Source organism: Rhipicephalus microplus, chromosome 6, assembly GCF_043290135.1.
Source record: "Rhipicephalus microplus isolate Deutch F79 chromosome 6, USDA_Rmic, whole genome shotgun sequence".
NCBI lineage: Eukaryota > Metazoa > Arthropoda > Arachnida > Ixodida > Ixodidae > Rhipicephalus > Rhipicephalus microplus.
Genome location: NC_134705.1, coordinates 105,634,155 through 105,658,146, shown reverse-complemented (window position 1 = coordinate 105,658,146; position 23,992 = coordinate 105,634,155). Strand labels below are relative to the sequence as shown.

The following is a 23,992-nucleotide window of genomic DNA, read 5'->3' as shown; positions in this document are numbered from 1 at the left end:
CCTGTATACTGTAATGACAGGGGTGGTTGTTCAGGTTTGCCCGTGCGTGGTGAACTAAATGAACAATATGAGATGACGCTGGAGTACATCTCAAACAAAATTTATAGGAACAAGGGACTCGGTCGACTTCCATAAAGACAAGCACGGAACTACTCTCATAAACTGCCTAAATTCAGAGCGGCTACTCCCAGTCTACTTGGCTACACAGTAGAGCATAGCTTCTTGAACCAGCGCCCCGAGGAGGTGACAGTCCACTCAAGGCAACGCCCGTTGTCCCTAGCGAGCTCAGGCACGCAGGTGGCACGTGCGGTCACAGTAAGAGACAAGGCCTCCGTCAGGCCTCATGTTTGTAAACGGCTTTCAGCCGTCCCATTTGGCGGCGGTGATCCGGAACCCATCGTCTCTGTCGCGCATGCCGACATAGCAGGAAGCGCACACGGGGACGGTAGTCCCGGAGATGTACTGGTGCTCCCGGACCTCGATTTCCAGGGAACAGACAGGAGGAGCTCCATGGAGAGTGCGCTGGTCCGGCGTGTCTCGCTGAAGCCACCGTCAGGACCACCAGGCGAGTACCAAGCCCTCTGTTAGCATGCCACGAAAACCTCCAAGGACAGAGCCCCGGTCTTGTGTGTCCTTCGGCTAGGACTTGATCAGCTCTCCACGCGTTCCCCACGCACCTCTCTTCTTTTTTTTTTCTTGTGCCGCCTGTCGCCACCTATCACCACCTGTAGCAGGCCCTTCTCTTCCTCAGACTCTCACACAAACATTTCCAAAATCCACCAAAGTTTCCACGCGCGCACATTTGCACCACACAAGTTTGTACATGCATTAAAATTATCCCCTAATCAAAAAAGTTGTTTTTATAAAACAACTTGTCCGCAGTCCTGAATACTAACGATACATATTACTATTTCCAACGCGTTCTGCATAAATTAACGACTAATCAAAACGAAAGAGATCCACGTTATTTCTATGACACTCTATTGGTGATGTCATTCGGTTTCCATCCTCTCACGTCTTTCGAGAAGCTTGGCATGAAATACGCTCACTCGCGAACCGCGGTCTACAAAATAATTATTGTTGTTGAGCTTCTCCATGATGATGAAGGGTCCTTTCCAGGGGACCATGAGCTCTTTCTTGTCGAATCAACAAAGCAACAACACCTGGTCACCTGCAGACAGTTGTAAAAGTTTCTGCTTCCTTTCGCAGCAGTGTTTCATCCCTTAATCATATGTCTTCTGAAGGTTCTGTGAGCCATCTTACAGGTGTTCTGTAATTTCGTTACCAGCACGACGATATTTTTAGACATCATTTGATCTCAGCCTTCTCTAGGTTCATTGCTTGAAAGCAAGCCCCCGGTGTTCGATCTTTTCTCTACAGTTTTAGCAGTTCTTCCGGACTGACATCTAACCGTTTGATTTGTGGTACGGATAATTTCCTTAGGTCTTCCGTCTTTCTTGCAGCAGGCATCTGTTCTGACTTCCTGCGTATTTTGCTGCTTTTTTTATTTCTTTTTTGGTGAGTCTGTTTGCTTAGCCTTGGCGTTGGCAAGCGAAACAGCACCCCGGAACTTGCCAAGAATAACGGCGTACAGGAGGTTCACCACGCAAACAGCCACAGCAACTCTCTTGAGGAACTTGGTATCAATGCACACTTTGGCTTCTGATGAACACTGTTCAGACGATTGAGTGGGAGTATAACTCGGTGATTACCAGTTAGCTTGGAGTCGGGAACGAGGGACCATTTCAATACAACACTGTGTTGCAGCCGGAAACGCGGAGAACAGTGACCACGTTCACCACAAAAGGCCCCGTGACCGTCGGCATCTATTGGCCCCCTCCACAGAACGTTGTGGAGCTCTGGGTGACGTCAATCATACCATGCCCATTAGGTGCACTTTGCTTGGCAGGCTTTGACTTCTCCTGCTGACTCTACATCTGGTCATGTCGGAGAAGACTACATGAAGCTTCACGCCTGCCAGAACTAGGAGGACACACGTCCGCACTGTGGCCATTCTGCCTGCATATCCAGGATGGTTGTTGCTTTGGTGCTGTAGATCTGGTCCAACAGTCGGAAGCCTTATATCCCGACTTGATGCAACGAAAGCAGAGGGGCTATTTCTCGCTTCCTATCGTCGCAGTGGCTTTATAACTGCCAGGCAGCTTACTCTTGTCTTCTTTTCTTCCTTACTATCAGCAAAATTACTGACGCCTTGGGATTTGAAGTACTGGTAGGCTGTCGTGGACATCGAGGCTGTAACACGCTCTTTTCTTAAAAAAGATTGCCAGGTTTTCTTCACAGCAACGTATAAACTGCTTCGATAGGATCTTGTCTCAAAGCGCTTTATACGTCTTCGGTGTCTTACCCAGCTCTTGCCACAGATCAGAGTAGCCAAGAAGACGACTAGAAAACTGTCGAGTTGTTTCAGTGTTTTCAGGCTTGGCATCCCAAAACTTTAAACGGCAACTTTCTTCCGTGTAACGGAACCACTGCAGTAGGGTCTGCTTCAGCTTAGCATAGTCGGTAGTGTCAGTGCTTCCCCGTCGAGCAGAGACTCAGTAAAAAGGCCCACTTGTCTTGTGGCCCACCTTGGCTAGACGCTACTCTTTCAAACATTTGAATGTGAGCGTCTAGCTCATCCCTATGCTCGTTGAACGGAGAAATCATTTTGTGGGGGCTATGAAAACCATGACCACCGCCAGTCTCGCTACTTGTAGTTTTTCTAATCACCTGTTTAGCCTCTAACGCATGCCTTCGTGCTTGCAGGAGCACCCGCTCTGCCTCCATGTGTGCCCTTTCTCACGCGTGTGACCTTTTTTCCGCTACCTTAGCTTCTTCGCGCTGTTTAGCTCGCTGGTCTTTGACTTCTTTCTGCTCTGTGCTAATACATGCTAGCAATGCCTCTTCATGGAGTCTCATCTCCTCTCCTATCAGAATGAGCGTTCTCTTCTCGTCCATCGTCGTGCACCACACACAAACAACGTGAGACTCAAAGATGTACGGAAAAACTGAGCCCTGCCTCGCAGACGCCAGAAAATATTATAATGACAGGGGTGGTTCGTCACGTTTGCCCGTGCGATTATGAGATGACGCTGGAGGAGATCCCGAACAACATTTATAGGAACCAAGGGCTGGGTCGACTTTCACAACGACAAGCACAGAAGAACACACTAAAACTACCCAAAGTCCGAGAGACCCCTGTCCAATGTACGTGGCTACTCAATAGCCCACAGTTTGTTGAACCAGCGTCCCGAGGAGGCGACAGTCCACTCAAGGCGATGCCCCTTGTCCGTAGCGAGCTCAGGCACGCAGGTGGCGCATACGGTCGCAGCAGAAGACAAGGCCTCCGTCAGGCCTCACGTCCTTAGATGGTTTTAGCCCTCTCCCGTGGCGGCAGCGCTCCGAAACCCGTCATCCCTGTCGCGCATGCCGACGTAGTAGGAAGCACACGTGGAGACGGTAGGCCCGGAGATGTACCGGTGCTCCCGGACCTCGATCGCCGGGAGACAGGAGGAGCTCCACTGACAGCTCCCTCGTCCAGGGTGTTCCAGCTGGAACCATCGTCAGGACCACCAGGCGAGCACCAGGCCTTCTGTTAGCACGCCACGAAATTCTGTAAGGACAGCGCCCTGGTCCGGCGAGTCCTTCAGCTAGGTCTTGATTGGCTCTTCCTGTGTTCCCCACGCGCGTCTCTTCTTTTCCTTCCTTTTCCTTGTGCCGCCTGTCGCCTCCTGTCGCTGGCTCGGCTTGTTGTTTTCGTCCTTCGTCATACGCGAACACAAAGATTTTCGAAATCTACCAAACTTTCCATGCATACACGTTTGCGCCACACAAAATAGAGCTAGTGGAGCTTTCGAAGTTATTTGTTAGGCGTAAAGTAGCAGACATAACAAAATAGAACATGGAAAGAACTGGGCAGGCTGTAAAAAGTGTCAAAGTCTAAAAGCTGTGAAGGCAGACTGGTGCATAGGTGAAAATATAATGTACGCATCGAGAAACAAGGAAAGCAATGTCTTAGCTAGTATGAATAGGAAGGTTGAGATAGCGGAGGATTTCTACAGGGAGCTGTACAGAAGCCAAAAGAACCAAGATGATATATGCAGAAAATATATTGATCCATAAAATTTAACATCCTACAAGTAACAAAGGGGGAAGTACAAAAAGCCCTAGAAGGAACGCAAAGAGGCAAAGCCGCAGGTGAGGACAAAATAACAACGGGCTTCCTGAAAGATGGCGAAGAAATTGTATTAGAAAAATGAGCCACCTTATATACAAAGTGTTTCTTCACGGGGAGAGTACGAGAATCTTGGAAGAATGCCAACATCATCTTAATCAATAAAAAAGGAGACGTTAAAGACTTGAAAAATTACAGGCAAATCAGCTTACTCTCCGTTTCCTAAAAATTATGCACAAAAATATTAGCTAATTAAATTAGGATGATAGTTCAATCAGCCAATGGGCCAAGCAGGATTTCGTACAGGCTACTCCCCAATGGAGTTTATTCATACTATCAATCTGGTATTAGAGATCTGCGCTGAATAAAACAAAATGTGCATTTCACACCTATGAGTACTGGTTCGTCCCATTTTGTTGTTTTAAGTATGGACAGCAAATGTTACATGATGCACTTGCAGTTCTGTTGAACAAACTGATCCTCTAAGATAATAATGTGAAATAGTGCAGCATTCACAGTATACGAGTGTTTCACTTCATGATGTGAGTGATGTGTTGTTCAAGTGTTGTTAGTGCTTGTGTGCTTGTTTAGTTATTATGAAGCTGTTCGCAATAAATTTATAGCTTTAGAGGTTGACCTGCAGTGTGAAACAGTTAAAACTTCTTGTTGGTGTATATTGGAGCCCTTTTTGTGTGCCTTGTATTTGGGGGCTCAGGCGCTTCTCAACTGCATTGGTTTTCAATTTTTGCCTGAGCATTCCCGCAATATGATCATGCAAATAAATTTCACCTTCAACGTCAACTCCTATACATAACTTTTATAGATTACGCGAAGGCAATTGACTCAGTGGAGGCGTCAGCAGTAATGCAGGCACTACAAATTCGGTGCATCAAAAAACCCTACATAAACATACTGGAAAAAATCTACAAAGAATCCACGGCCACCACAGTTCTTCATAAAGTGAGAGAATCCCAATAATGAACGGTGCAAGGCGGGAGACACGGTCTCTCCAGTTCTATTCACTGATTGTTTACGGGAGGTATCCAGGACCCTAGACTGCGAAGAATTAGGGATAAGAGTTAATGAAGAGTATCTTAGTAAGCTGTAATTCGCTGATGACATTACCTAGATTTGTAAATCAGGGAACAAATCACAGTTCATGAGTTCTGAACTTGACACGGAAAAGAAAAAAGTAGGTCTGAAACTTATGCACGAAACTAAAGTAATGTGCAACAGTCTCGGCAGGAAACAGCTCTTCGTGATACGTGAAGGGGCGCTGGAAGTTGTTAAGGAGTATGTCTAGTTATAACAGGTAATAAGTGCGGAGAGCAACCAGGAGATAAAAGGAACTAGAAGGATAAGAATGGGGTGGAAGACATTTGGCCAGTGCTCTCAAATCATGACTGATAGAACGTGGCCACAAATACGGGTATAACGTGTCAACGGAAAGCACAAGGCCGAGTTGATTGGCGAATCATGACAGCTGCTTTTGGTCTCCAGTGAAGTAATGAGGCTGCTTCTCATGCTATATATATATATATATATATATATATATTGTAATGAATTAATGAATCTGAATAACGGACGCTCTGCTGGTAATGAAGAAGACGATGATGATCGGTGGCTACAGTAGTAGCTCGCGCACGCCGCTCGCCATTAGCCAGACCTGCCTGATAAAGCACATTTTGTCAAGCTGCGTCTGAACCTTTTTTCGACGTACAACACCTTTATTTTAAGTGGTGGAGGAGCCGGGGTTCCCATCAACCTGGAACTTCGCAATCGGACGCTACCCTCACCGTTCACCATGACTGCTCCTGGCCCTTCTCAAGCTGCCTTACCAACGACAGTCTACTGTACTGGCGTACCTCGGCAACGCAACCCACCAATTTTTCGCGGCAACGACGAACAAGACGTCGAGGACTGGCTTGTCGAGTACGAAATTGTAAGCGCTTCCAACAAGTGGAACGCCTGCGACCAGCTCACAAACGTGCGTTTTTACCTCGCTGATGTGGCCAGTCTCTGGTTCAAGAACCACGAAGGCGAAATCACCAACTGGTCCACCTTCAAGACCACCATCGCCGCGGTTTTCGGTTTCGGTCGTCCCGCCCTGCGCCGGCTTCGCGCGGAACAGCGTCTCCGTAGTCAAGTCCAGCGCAGAGACGAGACCTTTACAAGTTACATTGAAGATGTCTTGTCTCTTTGCAAGCGCGTCGATGAATCTCTAACCGAACGCGACAAAATGAAGCACATCATCAAAGGAGTTGACGACGATACCTTCAAGATGCTCGTCGCTAGGAATCCACAAACCGTCACCGATGTTGTCCAGCTCTGTCAGGAGTACGACGAGTTGCGGAAGCAGCGTGTGTCGACGCGCAGGGCCGCTGAAGATACGGCTGAAGTTTCCGCCCTCGTGCACGACGTCGCTGCTGATCACACCGTCTTACTGCCCCACATCAAACAATTCATTCGTGAAGAAGTTGCGCGTCAGCTTTCTCTTGTGGCCGAAGCATACGCGCCAGTGACCTCGTTAGACCCACGTTTACGCCAGGTCATTAAGACACAGGTCACGCAGACACTGCCTTCATCGCCATCCGTCCCTACGCCGCTGACCTACGCTGCAGTCGTTGCTAGACCCCCAGCCCCACCTGTCTCTGGCGCATACCGGGGTACCGGGTCCTCCTACCCAACGACGCTGCCTACATGCACGGCACCCCATCCCGTTTCGTCCCCTTCACCTTTTGTCGTTAACCCATGGCGCACCTTGGATAACCGACCCATCTGTTTCGCATGCAGTTTCGTGGGACATATAGCACGCTACTGTCGCCGTCGCAACTTCCAGCCTCCAGTTCTTGGAAATTCTGCAAATTACCAAGCTGCCCAGAGTCCCCAGCGACCATCTTCTCCTATCACTGACTCATTGTCCCCACGACGCCCTGTTGATTCTCGCCGGTCATTACCACCCCGTCGCCGATCTGTCTCCCCGATGCTTCGGCGCACGAGCCCCGCTCGAGAAGAAAACTGACAGCCGCAGTTCCGGAGGCAAGAAATGCGTCGTCGTCGAACTTTCTAAGACCTCCTCTTTGTCCGACCAACGAAATTGATGTGCTAGTAGAAGGTGTTCCTGTACGTGCACTTGTCGACACAGGCGCCGTCATTTCTCTAATTAGTGAAAAACTATGTCGCGATTTGAGAAACGTTACAACGGCGCTTACGAATGTTGCTCTGCGTACAGCCACCTCCCATTTCATTGCACCGACAGCTCAGTGCACAGCACGCGTTTTTGTTCAAGATGTTTGGTACGCCGTCAAATTTGTTGTTCCCCACGTTCATCTTACGACGTCATACTAGGATGGGATTTCCTTTCTACCCAGCAGGCCCTCATCGACTGCGCTCGTGCTGAACTCACGTTGACGAATTCGTGCCTTGATATCGACCACCACAGTCCCTCGAAAGTGTTTGCCGCAGCTGACATCCGCATCGCGCCGTTGTCCGCCGTCTTAGTGCCTGTGTTTTCCCCTGCTGCCACTAACTCGACGCTCCTGTTCCACGATAGCTAGTATGCAACACCGAACCATCGTCCTCCCGTTTGCCGTCATCGACTTTTCCAATAGTTCGGCGGCACTTTATGCGTGCAACGTTTCTGCTTGCCTATACATCCTGCTACGCGGCGAGTGGCTGGGAAGCCTCGAGACCTTAAATTGTATTTTCGAAGACCCGATCTATCCAGACAAGCCATTTTTACCGACTTGTGCCATTACACCCGCAACTGACGCTAATGAACCTATGGATGTATTCTAAAAGTCCAGTGATTGCAACCTCACGCCTGGGCAGCAGGAACAGCTGGTCAAGCTCCTACAGCGTTTTCGTGCCTCGTTTGACCACAATCAGCCTTCCTTAGGTCGAGCGTCATCTGTTGTTCACCTTATAGATACCGGTCAAGAGACGCCATTACGGCAGCGTCCATATCGTGTGTCAACTACCGAACGCCGTGCCGTCAATGAACAGGTTGACGACATGCTGACACGTGGCATAATCGAACCTTCAAGCAGTTCCTGGGCCTCTCCAGTTGTGTTGGTGAAAAAGAAGGACGGATCCATCAGGTTTTGCGTGGACTACCGACGTCTCAACCGAATCACGTGCAAGGATGTCTATCCGCTGCCACGCATTGACGATGCCTTGGACTGCCTACAGGGAGCCAAATTTTTCTCTTCTTTAGATATGCGCTCTGGATACAGGCAGGTACCCATAGCAGAGGCCGATCGTGGAAAACAGCTTTCGTCACGCCCGACGGGCTTTACGAATTCACAGTGATGCCCTTCGGCCTCTGCAACGCGCCAGCTACTTTCGAGCGAATGATGGACTGTATCCTTCGAGGCCTCAAATGGAACGTTTGCCTTTGTTATTTAGATGACAATGTCGTCTTTTCAACTGATTTCGCAACCCATTCAACTCGCCTCGAAAAAGTCCTCGCGTGTATTTCTGCCGCGGGGCTGCAACTGAATCTGAAGAAGTGCCATTTCACCGCTCGAAAACTTACAATCCTTAGCCACATGGTTTCAAAAGACGGCATTCATCCTGACCCTGCCAAACTTACAGCCGTTTAAGCGTTTCAAAAACCGACCACCATGAAAGAACTCCGAAGCTTCATAGACCTGTGCTCTTACTTCCGGCGCTCCGTCCGCAATTTCGCGACGATCATTGCTCCTTTGACCAAGCTCCTCGCCGGCTCTAGAGACCTTTCAGCCTGGTCTGCCACCTGTGACGATTCTTTCAATGAACTGCGCCGCCTCCTCACGTCGCCGCCTATTCTGCGACTCTACGACCCATCGGCACCCACAGAGATCCACACCGACGCTAGTGGTGTCGGGCCAGGCGCTATTCTTGCACAGAAGAAAGACGGCCTCCAAGAGTAAGTGGTTGCCTACGCAAGCCGAACTCTTAGCAAAGCCGAAATCAACTATTCTGTCACTGAAAAGAAATGCCTGGCCATTATTTGGGCGATATAGAAATTTCGACCTTACTTGTACGGGCGCACTTTTGACGTCGTGACTGACCACCACGCCCTCTGCTGGTTGTCACTGAAGGATCCAAGCGGTCGCCTCGACCGATGGGCATTACGCCTCCAAGAATATAATATTCGCGTGGTCTATCACCCCGGCCGGAAATATTCGGACGTAGACGCCCTATCCCGTTCGCCCCTACCCCCTGACCCGGACTGCTGCAAAAGTCTAACCTGTGATGCCACTGCTGTCACCATCGCCGACATGCCATCTGAGCAACGCAAGGACCCTTGGGTTGCTTCGATTCAGGACATCCTGGCTGGGCGGACGGCTTCCCCCCTTCACGCACGTTGCGTCGGCAAGTCGAGCACTTCGCCAGTCGCGACGACGTGCTGTACCCACGCAACTACGCACCCGGTGGACGTCAGTGGCTACTCGTGATTCCACGTCATCTGCGATCCGAAATTTGTTCCCCGTTTCATGACGACCCCAATGTGGACACGCAGGTTTTCTGAAGACTTATTCTCGCATACGTCTCCGATATTACTGGCGTGGCATGTACCGTTTTATATGACAATACGTTCGGGCCTGCTCGACGTGCCAGAGACAAAAAACTCCCCCTTATCACGCCAGCGGTACCTTGTTACCCTTACCATGCCCATGCCGACCATTCGACCGCGTCGGCATTGATATCTATGGACCCCTTCCCAACACTGCTGAAGGTAACCGCTGGATCATAGTCGCCATCGACCATCTCACGCGGTATGCCGAAACTTCATCCCTTTCCTCGTCTACAGCAAAAGACGTACTTCACAACATCGTATTACGTCATGGAGCACCTCGGAAGTTACTGAGCTATCGTGGTCGCGTATTCTTGTCAGACGTTATCACAGCATTGCTGCGTGAGTGCCACGTCGTTCACCGCACTACAAGCGCCTATCATCCCCAGACCAATGGAATGACAGAGCGCTTAAATGGCACCCTTGGTGACATGCTGTCTATGTATATCTCGTCAGACCACTCCAATTGGGACCGAGTGCTCCCGTTTATCAAGTTCGCCTATAATACCGCCATTCAAAGCACTACTGGGTTCTCTCCTTTTTTCCTCCTTTACGAACGCGAACCTTCTTGCACTATGGACACCATTCTTTCGTACAAACCTGACTCCTCTGAGTCCACGACTTTGTCTCAAGCCGCTACATACGCTGAAAAATGCCGCAAACTGGCAAGATAATTTACAACCCAAGACCAAGGACGCCAAAAGCACCACCATGACTCATCAAATAACACTACTTCTTACGATCCAAGTTCACTCGTCTGGCTGCATGTCCGTTCTGCTACACCTGGCCTTTCTCCCAAGTTGGTCTCCAAGTATCACGGCCCATATCGTGTGCTACGAAAAACGTCACCAGTGAATTACCTCATTAAGCCACTGGAACCATCTTCTGACCAACGTCGTCGTGGCCAGGAAATTGTCTACGTCTCGAGACTTAAGCCCTGCTACGACCCTCCCGTGTTTACTTGTCCATAGGTCGCCAGGATGGCTCCTTATTTCGCGTGGAGTAATTGTAATGAATTAATGAATCTGAATAACGGACGCTCTGCTGGTAATGAAGAAGACGACGATGATCGGTGGCTGCAGTAGTAGCTCGAGCACGCCACTGGCCATTTGCCAGACCTGCCTGATTAAGCACATTTAGCCAAGCTGCGCCTGAACCTTTTTTCGACGTAAAACACCTCTATTTTATTATATTTAAATAAATAAATAAATATATATATATATATATATATATATATATATATATATATATATATATATATATATATATATATATATATATATATCTTTCCGTTGACACGTTATACCCGTATCTGTTGCCACGTTCTACCAGTCATTATTTGAGAGCACTGGCCAAATGTGTTCCACACCATTCTTATTCTTCTAATCACTTTTATCTGCTCGTTCGTCTCGCATATATATATATATATATATATATATATATATATATATATATATATATATATATATATATATATATATATATATACATATAAGTATTTATATATTCATTTATATAAATGAGCCATGACGGCAACGGCGGAAGCTCTAAATTTCCCAAGTAGTGTACACGTGATTGATTTCACTATAAAATCAAACAAATACAGGTGATGAACAACACTATTCAGATGTGAGTGAGTGTCTCTCCTGCGCTGTGTTTCCTTCGTTCTCGTCTCGCGTACGCTACTTCAATGGATATTGAAGACACATAACCTGCCAATAGTTACTGTCACCAAATTTATGCGGCGTTGTCTAAGCACTGCTTTCATTTCAAGGACATTCCGCCCATTAACCTGGCACACTTGAACTTAGACATTATTTTGAGCAACCGCAGAATAGCGAAAATTATGTGGGTTGGCCATGTGTTTCTTTTATAGACAAGGAGAACTTGTCTTGCTCACCACAATTGATTCGATTATGTAGCTTTCCGCTTTATATAATTCGTTTTCAGTGGTCGCGGTTTCTTCGTTTTGTTCATCGGTACATACATGAAATGCACACATACAGCAAATCACATATCTTATCAGCAGTTCTTTCTTCTCCTCTGGGCTCGCGTCTTGGTTATCAGCCGCATTCCAGGTACATTCACTGAGTAGTTGTGGTAGAATGATATACTTGCCCGAACTGGACGGTGAACAACTACTACGGGACTTCGGGTGTCGCTTTCCTGGAAAAAAAAGTTTTCACTACATTAAGGACGCCATACAGTATGAGAAAAAATTCCTCAGCTGACAAGGTTCTGTCAGGAATGTACCATTAAAAGACATTGAGTAATTGCACAGTTGGCATTTTTCTCGCACCAGATTTTTGAACACATTAAATTCAGCTTTGGTATCCCCAACTTAGTATCGTACCACTTCAGCAAAAACAATGCCAACAATTTTTATTATTGAGCTGGTGAGTGTTTGTTTATTAGTTCTTGGTGTTGTATTCGCACAGTGAAGAGAAGTTGTGTTTGCATTGTGAAGAAATATGAGATGTGAAGAAGCTATTCTATTAGCAACTACCGACCTATTGTCATTCTTTCATCTAAACAGTAAAATCATAGAGAAGTGTATTGAAAAACGATTATCTAAATATCTAAATAAATTTCGTATTTTATCCACTCAACAATTTGGTTTCGTGCAGGCTATTCAACAGATTTCGCACTACTCTCCTTTACCGATTATATTAAACGCGCGCTTGACTCTGGATGTTTTGCAGGAGCACTGTTGGTTGACCTCTCTAAGGCATTTGACTCCATAGTTCATAACATACTATTAGGTAAACTCAACTAAATAGGTGTCATCGGTAGTGCGCAGGAGCTGATTAATAGCTACTTATCTAATAGACAGCAAGCTGTTTGTGTCTCTAACATCCTCTCCACTTTTAAATCTATTGACAAAGGTGTCCCGCAAGGATCCATACTGGGCCCGCTTTTATTCTTAATCTATATTATTGATCTAACCTCGGTTTTAACACACAGTCAACCTTTCTAGTACGCAGATGACACAACTATAGTTACTAAAGACAAGTCTATTGATGCGCTAACTAATAAATTGTCCTCTGACTTCTATAACATTCAGAACTGGTGCACAGCTAATGGTTTAACTATTAATACCAATAAAACACAGTTCATTGTCTTCCATTCTAGTCATAACCCTCCTTCACCTACACCCGCTATTACTATCAACGGCCACAGACATCTTAGTACTACTAAGTGCACATTCTTGGGAGTAGTTCTAGATGCTCATCTCAAGTACCATCTTCACATTTCACTTATAAGACAGAGCATTGCTCATGGTATCAGAACACTAATTAAAGCACGACCATTCTTCAATTTGCAGACTTTGCTTAAACTGTACTACACCTTCATCCACAGTCATATCACGTACTGTATCACGTCATGGGCGAATACCTATCCATCTCATATCCTTCCACTCAAACGTCTCCAAAACCAAGTCATTCGCATCCTAACATTCAGTTCACTGATCTCCTGCGCATCCCCACTTTTTCAGCAACATAATGTACTAACAGTGTGTAATTCATTTAAATATAAATTGGGGATTCTTGTATTTAAGTGTCTTAATGGTACCATAACAGTCAACGTTTTAGAGAAATTTCAATTGTTAAACTCTAATCCTACCAGGTTTGCCTCAAACAACAACTTTTTACTACCACATGCACGCACTAACTACGGCAAGCATACTACCATATTTGCAGCTATCCAATTTTGGAATTCAGTACCACTAAGCCCTAAACAATTGTCATTAGCTGCTTTTAAAAAAGAACTTATACATCTCATCTCGCAATCATAACTCATCTTCATTTATATATCGGCGTTCTCTTACATTTACAGCTATTACTGTGTGCGTTATTTTCCCATTTATTACCCATGCACATTGGAGTTCTTTTAATAGCTGTATATCATTATTAACGTCATTTCGTTCCCGATTCTACTGCTATTTTTATTGTATGTTTTGTTTTTTTCATAGTTATGCACAATTACTAAAGATTGTTTTGTTACCAGTTTTACTGGTATGTTTTATTGCATGTTTGCGTTGTTTTTGTTAATATCAATAATTACTTAATCGCTTTTTTGTTGCCATTTTGTTGTACTTATCAACATGTCATTTTCTAACAGGAGGTCCCCTTTCAGCCTTGTGCTATGGGACCTCCTTCTGTATATTCTACCTCAATGCGAGTATATTTTTTGCGACAAATAAAAAATATCTTCTTCTCAATGCCTCGCGTGTGTAGTTCGTATATGCGTTTGCACAAATGCGCGGCAACGCGTTCCCCTCGCCTCAGGTGTTAGAGTGGTGCCATGAAAAGAACGCAACCGCTGCACATTTACGTCTCGCACCCCTCGCACACTTCACTCGCAATTTCTCACTGACGCCACTCTCTCCCTTTCTCGCAGCACACTTTGCGCAGCACCTGCATTTGCCGGCTCCTCCACCCGCTCGCAACACACTTCACTGTCGCTTCACTTTGTTTATTGCCTGCAACGCTCGACCGTCGACTGGAAAAACTCTATCAACTCGTTTCTCTGCGAATAAATATACACGAAACTTCACCCGCCTCGTGTGTTTTTTTTGCGATTCAAACAATGATTGATATATAGAGATTAACGTCCCAAAACCACCATATGTTTATGAGAGACGCCGTAGTGGAGGGTTTCGGAAATTTCAACCACCTGGGTTTTTTTAGCGTGCACCCAAATCTGTGCACACGGGCCACGAACATTTCCACCTCCATGCAGCCGCCCAAGCCGGGATTCGATCCCATGACCAGCGGGTCAGGAGCAAGTACTTTAGCCACTAGACCACTGCGACGGGAGCGATTCAAACAAACGCGTCCTCGAGAAATGGTACAGCGAGTTTCGCTCTAAACCGTTCTTCTAGCGCCCACATCAACGTCTGTTTCAACCGGGTGAACACACTGCACAGCGCTGCTGCTTCGCATCCTATCAGATTTCCCTTTGGGGAGATGGTCTACATTGTGCTTTTGGTATATATGTCAGTTCTAATTCATGTTCTGCTTGAAAAAAATAAAAACCGGTACTCAAGATTTCTCGTTTACTGATTCGGTTATGAATACATGAGTGATTTCTCTTGTAGAGCCACTAAAATATATCACTAGCATGTGAATGGCAATGAATTTTCTGTGTCTGCACCATGCAACTGAGCTAAGTTCCAAACTAGGTAAAGCTACATTCATGCCGACAAAGCATGCTCACTGGGGCCTTCTGCCAGGCTATTGTTTCTATGACTGGTTCTAAAAAGGCAGCAGTCAGAGACCTGCCTACACCAAGACGGTGTTTACTAAAACAGGAAACAATCATAGAGATGAAGAAGTTTGCCTCAGGAGCCAAAAAAACTCTTGCTTCTCGTTATTGATCTCCCGCCGATAAAGTTCTTAGCTTGCAGCCTCCAAGTAGTAAATGTTTTACACACGTACTTCTCCGTAATTTCTTGCCGTTCGTCTTTCTTAAAAGACAAAGACAGACGTGGTCATTTGCGTTTGCAAATATTTCTTCTTCCACCAAATCCCACCGCAGCTGTAACTCAGAAGTGTGGCAGTTTGGGCTACTTGATAATGCATGACGACAGTTAGAGCGCGAGGACATAACGACGAAAAACAGACTAGAACAAGACGAGCGTCAACTTCCAACTAAGTTTATTGCGAGGGGCGCAAAACCATACAGAGAAGACAATAAACCATGTGAGGAAAACCATGAGACAGAATGAGCAATGGATGAGTAAGGGAAAAAACAAAAGCAAAGAAAAAAGCAAAAAAATGGCCCTGAATCTGCATGTTACACTGCATATGTCAGCGAAAGAATATAGTCTTGCGTCTGGAGAGAGTGAACAAAAAGTTTGTTTGATGTTCCGCGCAAGAAAATTGGTGAACGGTATTCTAGAGGTGCAGTGTTAGTGCCTCGAGCTCGTAGTGGAGGCGAGCGAGCGCGTTGAGGCATATTAGACACGAGCGCCATCTGGCAGTTGAAATACGAAGGAAGGCGAGCACGCCCGCGGAGACAGATGCGCGCTTGTCTCGGAGGTGACAAGGTGTAGAACGCAAAGCGGTGGGCACATGCCGCCACCGTGTTGTCCTAACAAATCTTAGGAATCACTTACTTTTTTTAGCATCGCGTTGGGCTATCAGAGCAGAGTGATAAACACTACGGTCCTTAGAATTACTTGTGTGGGTCTTCTCTAGTATAAAGGTACTGTTATGGCGTTTATTAGCCGGCACACACCGAGTCTACACAATGGCGACAGTAACGGCCAAGCACGGACTCTCCGCGCGAGCGGCGTTCTTTTTGGGCAGACCCACTAGAAAGCACTTGAGAGTTCGACTCATTTCAGTGTTCGGCGGCTTCTCTACAATTATCCCGGGGTCGAAGAGGGAGCCGCCTGGCGACCTAACAGCTTGTCATTACGAGCGGGTCATAGTAAGCCTTCAGGCGCTCCACGTTGACTATGTCGCGCCCGCGGCGGCGCATGTCCGAAGATTGTTCAATTGGCTCGATAAGATAGTTGACCGGAGATGTGCGCTCGATCACACGGTAAGGACCTTCATATTTCGGGAGTAGTTTGGAAGAAAGGCCAGCTACAGAGGTCGGGATTGAGAGCCATACAAGGGAACCAGAAATGAACGTGGGCTCAGAAGTGGCGGAGCCATCACGAATACTCTTCTGCCGCTCTTGCTCATGCGTCGTAAAAGTCTTGGCAAGCTCGCGACACTCTTCAGCAAGCCTGGAGGTCTCGGAAATAGGCGTACACTCAGATGGATCTGGCGTGTACGGGAGTATCGTGTCGATGGTGTGTGACGGATGCCTTCCGTACAGCAAGAAGAAAGGGGAAAAACCGGTCGTGCTCTGAGGGGCGGTGTTGTAGGCGTAGGTGACGAAGGGCAGTGTAGTATCCCAATTCGTGTGGTTGGCGGCGACGTACATCAACAGCTTGTCACCGAGGGTGCGGTTAAAGCGTTCAGTCAGACCATTCGTCTGCGGGTGGTAAACAATAGTTTTGCGGTGGACAGAATGGCACTCATTGAGAATGGCGTCGACGACTTCTGACAAGAAGACACGGCCTCGATCGCTGAGAAGCTCCTTGGTTTGACCGCGGCGCAGTATGAATCGATGCAGTAGGAAGGACGCAACATCACGCGCAGTAGCCGCAGGGAGAGCGGCGGTTTCGGCGTATCGCGGTAAATGATCTACGGTGACGATGACCCAGTGGTTTCCAGTGGAAGTCAGAGGGAGTGGTTCATACAAATTGATACCTAGGTGCCCAAACGGACGATCAGGGCAAGGTAACGGTTGCAGACCGGCTGGTAATATGTGTGCGGACGGTTTGCAGCGTTGGCAAGAGAGACAGGAGAGAACGAATTCCTGGACGTAGTGGTACATCCCGCTCCAGAAGTAGCGTTGTGTAATGCGATGGTAGGTTTTGAATACCCCAGAGTGTGCGCACTGTGGATCAGAATGGAAGGATTTACATATCTCCGACCGCAGACAGCGGGGTATCACGAGTAGCCACTGCCGGCCATCGGCATCGTAATTGTGTCGGTGTAGGAGGCCGTCACGAATGGCGAAATGGTGAGCTCGACGACGCAAGGCACGCGTGGATAGCGTTGCGGACGGATCAGAGAGCAAGTCGATCAGTTGGGCGATTCAATTATCTTTTCGCTGTTCGGTAGCGATGATGTCAACATCAATGGCAGAAACAGCAACCGAGGATACTGAGCAGAGCACGTCAGCATCAGACAGAGGGGAGCGCGAGAGGGCGTCGGCGTCAGCATGCTGGCGTCCGTTGCGGTAGAGCACGCGGATTTCGTAGTCTTGTAAGTGAAGAGCCCAACGGGTGAGGCGGCCTGAGGGATCCTTCAATGATGACAGCCAGCATAGTGCATGATGGTCGGTGACCACATCGAATGGGCGACCATACAAATAAGGTCGAAACTTTGTAAGAAACAGACAATCGCCAGGCACTCTTTTTCCGTGACGGTGTAGTTTGTCTCGGCTCTCGTGAGCGTACGGCTTGCATATGCCACGACATAATCAGGGAACCCGGGTTCACGCTGCGGCAGGACAGTGCCGAAGCCTACACCACTGGCGTCCGTGTGCACCTCCGTTGGCGCCGTAGGGTCGTAGTGGCGGAGAATGGGAGGAGACGTCAACAAATGGTGGAGCTTTAAGAACGCGTTGTCGTACTCAGACGACCACGAATTGAGGGGCCCGTTACTTCCAAGGAGCTTCGTCAGTGGTGGTATAATCGTGGCAAAGTTTCGTATGAAGCGTCGGAAGTATGAGCACAGACCCACGAAACTACGCAGTTCTTTGACGGACGCAGGTGTTGGGAATTCGGCCACGGCCCAAAGCTTGGCTGGGTCAGGAAGAATGCCATCCTTGGACACGACGTACCCTAGGCTGGTGATTAGGCGTGCTGCAAAGTGGCACTTCTTCAGATTTAGTATCAAGCCAGCATTGCTCACACCTGCAAAAACTTATTTTAGACGATGGAGATGCGTGGAGAAATCTGGAGTGAAGACAACAACGTCATCGAGGTATTACAAGCACGTGTGCCATTTCAAGTTGCGCAGAATGGTGTCCATCATGCGCTCAAATGACGCAGGTGCATTACAGAGACCAAACGGCATGACGTTGAATTCGTACAAGCCATCGGGTGTGATGAAGGCAGTCTTCGGTCGAGCGTCATCAGCCAGGGGTACTTGCCAGTATTCCGAGCGCAGATCGAGAGAAGAAAGAAATTGGGCTCCATGAAGGCTGTCAATTGCGTCGTCGATGCGCGGCAGTGGGTAGACATTCTTGCGAGTGATAATATTGAGCCGTCTGTAGTCCACACAGAACCGCACAGAACCATCTTTCTTCGCAACAAGAACAACAGGAGACGCCTATTGACTGTCCGAGGGCTGAATTCCGTCGCGTCGGAGCATATCGTCAACCTGCTCGTTAATTTCCCGGTGTTCAGCAGGCGACACGTGGTATAGACGTTGCCGTAATTGTGGATGGGCACCAGTGTCGATACGATGCGTAACAGTGGACGTTCGACCGAGAGATCTTCGCCCGACATCGAAAGAAGAACGGTATTCTTGCAACAGGTCTAGAAGCTGGGAACGCTGTACTGACGTAAGGTTGTCATCAAGTTATTGGCCAAATACATCAGGAGACTCTGAGTCAGAAGTAGAAACAGCACTGATGGTACGCGAATCGGGACAACGCGAGTCTTCGGGTACGTCCAGGATTCGTGCGTCGTCGACTGGTTCCACTCTGCCGAGACATTCACCTCGGACCAAGGTAACAGTGTACGGGGATGGGTTGGTCACGAAAACAGCGGCGTTGTCCTGGGTGATTTGCACGGTCGCGAAAGGTACTAGCAACCCTTTCCTTCTGGAAGCACGGTCGGATGGCGAAACGAGTGCAATAGTGTCGGAGAGACCGGTGCAGTAGACCGATACACCCATCGTGGAGCTTGGAGGCACTATAGTATCGTCTTTCACGAGAATCTTGCTCAGTGTCGAGGGACCGTCTTCTGGAGTCAAATGCGAGAAGAGCTAGAGTTCAATTTCGGCGGTGGCAGAATGAATGACGGCGTCGTTGCGGGAGAAAAATATCCCATTTCAGGATGACGTCATGAGAGCATGCAGGAATCATGATGAATTGGGCGACATACAGAACGTCCTGGACGACAACGCGAGCTGTGCAGCCTGATGTAGGATGAATACGATGTGAGCTAGCGGTACGAAGGGACAACCCAGAAATCGGCGTCATCACTTTTCGAAGCAAGCGGCAAAGGTTTTTGCTCATAACTGATACTGCAGCTCCAGTGTCAATAAGAGCAGATGCATGAACACCGTCCACAAGCACGTCAATGACATTAGATCGGCGGCCCTGAGGGCTTTCACAATGCAATAGCGTCGCAGTCCTCGCCTCTGGGACTGCGACAACTAGTTTTCCCGCTCACGAGCAGCCGAACTTGGCCACATGGGGGACAGAAACTGACGTCGTGGAGACGGCCACCTTCGAGCAGATGGACCTGGGCGAGACGACAGTGGCACAGACGACAGTTCGTCGTTATACGAACGGCTAAGGTGGCCAGCAACAGGAGAAGAAATGGGAGCCGGCTGTAGTCGAGAGCAATAACGGGCTACGTGACCGGCGTAACCGAAAGCAAAGCAGATGGGCCGGTTGTCGGGTGTGCGCCATCGGTTTGCCGGGGTGGGTCTCGCCCGGAACGGTGGCTGGAAAGGCTGCAAGGTGGGTGGAAAATGAGGCTGAGGGGTTGCGCCAACATACGCAGCCGGCGTACCCGCTGCAAAGGACGGAGGTCGTGCGGCAGCTTCGGCGTAAGTCAGTGGTGCAGGCGCTTGAGAACGACTGGAGGCGGCCTTGCGATTACTTGGGCGTAACTTGGGGACGCAGGGGCCGGAAGTTTTTGTGGGTGGTACGCAGGCATGACCTCCGCTATTTCCTGCTCAATAGCTCGGTGGAAGAGTGGAAGAATAGTAGTTGCCGATTGTTGAACAGCCGGTGAGTGGGCAAAGGGAAGGAGAGAGAACTGGCGAGCGATTTCCTCACGTATGAAGGACTTGAGGTCTGCTAGCAGCGCCACCTGATCACATCTCGCCTCCAAGCCAGCAAGCCCTGCTTCTTGTGGTGTAGAGCGACGGGTCATCGAACGCTGCCGGCGGAGCTCCTCGTAGCACTGGCACAGCTTGATGACCTCAGCTACTGTGCCTGGGTTTTTGGCGAGCAGCATCGTGAAGACATCATCGTCAATGCCCTTCATGACGTTCCGGATCTTGTCTGATTCGGACAAGCTGTCATTGGATTTCTTGCATAAGTCCAAGACATCTTCAATGTAACTGGTGAATGATTAACCAGCCTGCTGAGCGCGTTCGCGTAAGCGCTGCTCGGCTTGCAGCTTGCGAACGTCAGTGCGGCCAAAAACGTTCGTGATAGCAGTCTTGAAATCGGATCAGGTTGCGAACTCGGACGCGTGGTTTGTGTACCACAAACTTGCAACGCCCGCAAGGTAGAACACCAAGTTTGTCAACTTGCTGTCCTCGTCCAATTTGTTGGGGACGCTCAAGCGCTCATAAATGGCGAGCCAGTCCTCCACGTCAGTGCCACCGGCGCCCGTGAAGATGGGTGGATCGCGGATCCTGGGGACACCAGGAGAAGGGGGTGGCATGGGAGGAGGCGTTTGCTGAGAGGCGTCGTGGGACATGGTGAATTGCAGGGTACGTGAGCGTAGTTCCAAAGGCATCGAAGGGGATCGTAGCACTCTCCACCAATTTGTTATGACGTTTATTAGCCGGCACACAGCGAGTCTACACAATGGCGACAGTAACGGCGAAGCACGGACTCTCCGCGCGTGCGGCGTTCTTTTTGGGCAGACCCACTGGAAAGCACTTGAGAGTTCAACCCATTTCAGTGTTCGGCAGCTTCTCTATAGTACACATATAAAACATTGACATGTTGTTATGGTGCCTATGATATGTCAATAATTGCTTTTTATTTGACATTAGCATAAGTATGAACGCTAAATCTTGAGTAATAACGCTGGGTGCTGTGGATGGGGTTGGCCGTTTCGTGCCGTTTGAGTTATTGGTAAGAGCAAACAAACAGACAAATATACAGACAAAGAGACAGACAGACAGACCAAATTTCTTTCATCAAAGATTCCCAAGAAGGACTATCGTATTTAAAATCTATAAGGAAACCAAACAGAAAAGTAAAAGTAAAAGAGCTATGACTATTTGCGCGCACAGAAACTGAGAAACCTTGGTTCCTTTTCGAACTGAGACAGGAAGGGCTTTCTAATGCAGGTCACTTGTAGGCGTGCCGTCTGCGAGGCCTCGACGATAAGTCGGGTGCGTTCATCCCGGTGCTTATACAGCGTCAATGTGTCCTGGAAAGGGGCATGTAGTTGCACTCAGTGCAGTGCTGAACAAGAAAACCATCTTTACCGTTTCTAACATTGTTAGCGTGTTCTATCAGTTGATCATTCAGACACCTTCTGGTCGTGCAGACATAGAAAGCACCAGAGGAAAGGCGGGTCCTATAGACGACTTGCCGGAAATCTGCCACATACCTGTTCATTTGCTTAACTCTACAATAAGCTGATGACTGCTTTTTCAGGGGGTTTGTCAATTTGGTGAGACAGAATAAATTGAGCGGTGCCGAGAACAACAAACGAACTCCTGCACGTTTTCCTATTTTCTTGAGTCTTTGTGATATCTGGGGTTTAAACGGAACAGCAGCTACCATTTAAAGCTCTCTATCCATGTTGCTGGGATCCTGTCTCTGCCTCCACTCTGCCCTATTGGTCCGTAGGATAATCTCAGCGACAGATGCGATAAACGTCTCAGTAAAACTCGAAGCCATAAGCCGGGACACTTGAGCTTTGAAACTTGCAGAGATGTTGTGAAAGCATGACCTGACCAAGACATTCTCAAGGCACGTCCATGCTATGTCTCCCTTTACTAACTCAAAAGGTGTCAAAGATGTCTGAACGATCGACTGCAAGAACAAGCTAACAATGTTTGAAACGGGCAAAATCGTTTTCTTGCCCAGCACTGCAGAACTGTGTGCCCTTTTTCAAGGACACAGTGACGCTGTATAAGCATAGGCATGAGTGCACCTGAAATATTGTGGAGGCTGTGCAGATGGCATGCAAACAAAAGTAATGCTTTAGCAAGCCCTCCGTGTCTCTGTCTGAAGAGGAACTCAAGTTCCTTGAAGTTTTCGGTGCTAGCAAGTAGTTACAGTGCTTTTACTTTTACTTGACTGTTTTGTTTCCTTTCTCTTCGTATTTGTTTTTTTCCTTTACTCATGCATCGTTCTTTTTGTCACATGGTTTTGTCGCATGGTTTACTGTATCACATACACGTTTTCGTGCTCTGCGATATAAACTCAGTTGGAAGTTAGCTCTCGTCTCCTTCTTGTCTCTTTGCTGTCATTCAGTTCTTGCGCTATAACTATCGTCATCGTTCCACCAGGGCCTTGCAGATTTCTTGTTGACGATCAGTACCACGTCTCCCAGTTTTAGTTCACTACGAAAAAATGTCATGAACGTTCTGAGCTGGTGGCAGCTGTAAAATATATTCCCTGTGCCATCGCTATTCCCTGTGCAGGGTTGCCGGGAACATTCATGACATACGGTGACTCGTGTTTCTTCAGCACCAGAAAGGCCCGATGTAGTGTGGTTAGACAGCAAGTTGATTGGGTTCAAAGCACACGAAAACGTGGGTCGGATTGGTGAGCTCAGATGTAGTGCATGGTGCACATCCTAAAAGAGGAGGAGTCGGACAAGTTTCAGGATCGCGAAAGAGGTTGAGAGGGAGGTAGATATAATCATGAGAAGACAGCGCTGTCGAAGATGGTTCTGAACAGAATGTGCTAGGAATACGGAGCGCAGTATCATAGACGAACTCCCCCATCAAACAAATGCAGGAAATTGTGCAAGAGGACAATGTCGAATTGATCGCTTCGTTACTCACTATTTTGGCAGGGCTGCTAAAGCGTGCAACCAACGTTTTTTTTTAATGAATGAATGATCTTCATTGCACTCATATCTTATAAAAAATAGGCGCAAACTGTATGGTCCCATAGCCAAAGGCTAGTGTGGGTCCCATTGAAAGTATACATAAGTGAAACTGTAATTATTCTACTTAAAAATAAACAGAAGTAAACAATTCAAATTTGGTATACAAGAAGTATTGTTTATCTGCTAACATCACATGAATTCGATTGAACATAGAAAAAAGGGGAAAGTACATAACTTGTAGTCAACACAAACATTTGGCGATTAGTGGCGTACAGAACTTAAGAATGATACTTGTACTTGCAAGTATCAATAGTAGTTCTCTTATATGGCTTAATATAGAGAACATGGGTATTGAAAGATCTTTCAAAGAAAACATCTTTCAAAGAATACACTAAACACATATAGGGCAATATATATATATAATGAAAAATTACAACCTAAAGTATCAGTCAACTCAAGCAGAGAAAATTGCTTCAAAGTAGTATTTTTTCAATGATCTGGAAAAGTTCTGGGTATTCTTTATATAACGCGGTATGCCATTCCAAATTTTCACTCCGGTATATTGTAGTAGACGTTTGCTATAGGCGTTTTTATGGGAGTATATTGAAGTTGTTAAAAGTTTGGTTCCTCGTTTGGCGTCGGGGAATACACAGTAGTGAAACTGGGAATGGTTCATTGTTCCTAACGACACTGTTTA

The 23,992-nt window shown here is 47.6% G+C and overlaps 1 protein-coding gene across 21 annotated transcripts in view; it reads right to left on the bottom strand.

Moving 5' to 3' along the window:
• Window positions 1-23,992, bottom strand: part of LOC119168047 (uncharacterized) — a 249,851-nt gene that overhangs the window by 208,068 nt on the left and 17,791 nt on the right. For all 21 annotated transcript variants that reach the window (XM_075866371.1, XM_075866368.1, XM_075866362.1 and 18 more), the window contains exon 2: window positions 11,853-11,900. In XM_075866371.1, the coding sequence (XP_075722486.1) occupies window positions 11,853-11,900 (48 nt within the window). The remainder of the gene's footprint in view (window positions 1-11,852; window positions 11,901-23,992) is intronic.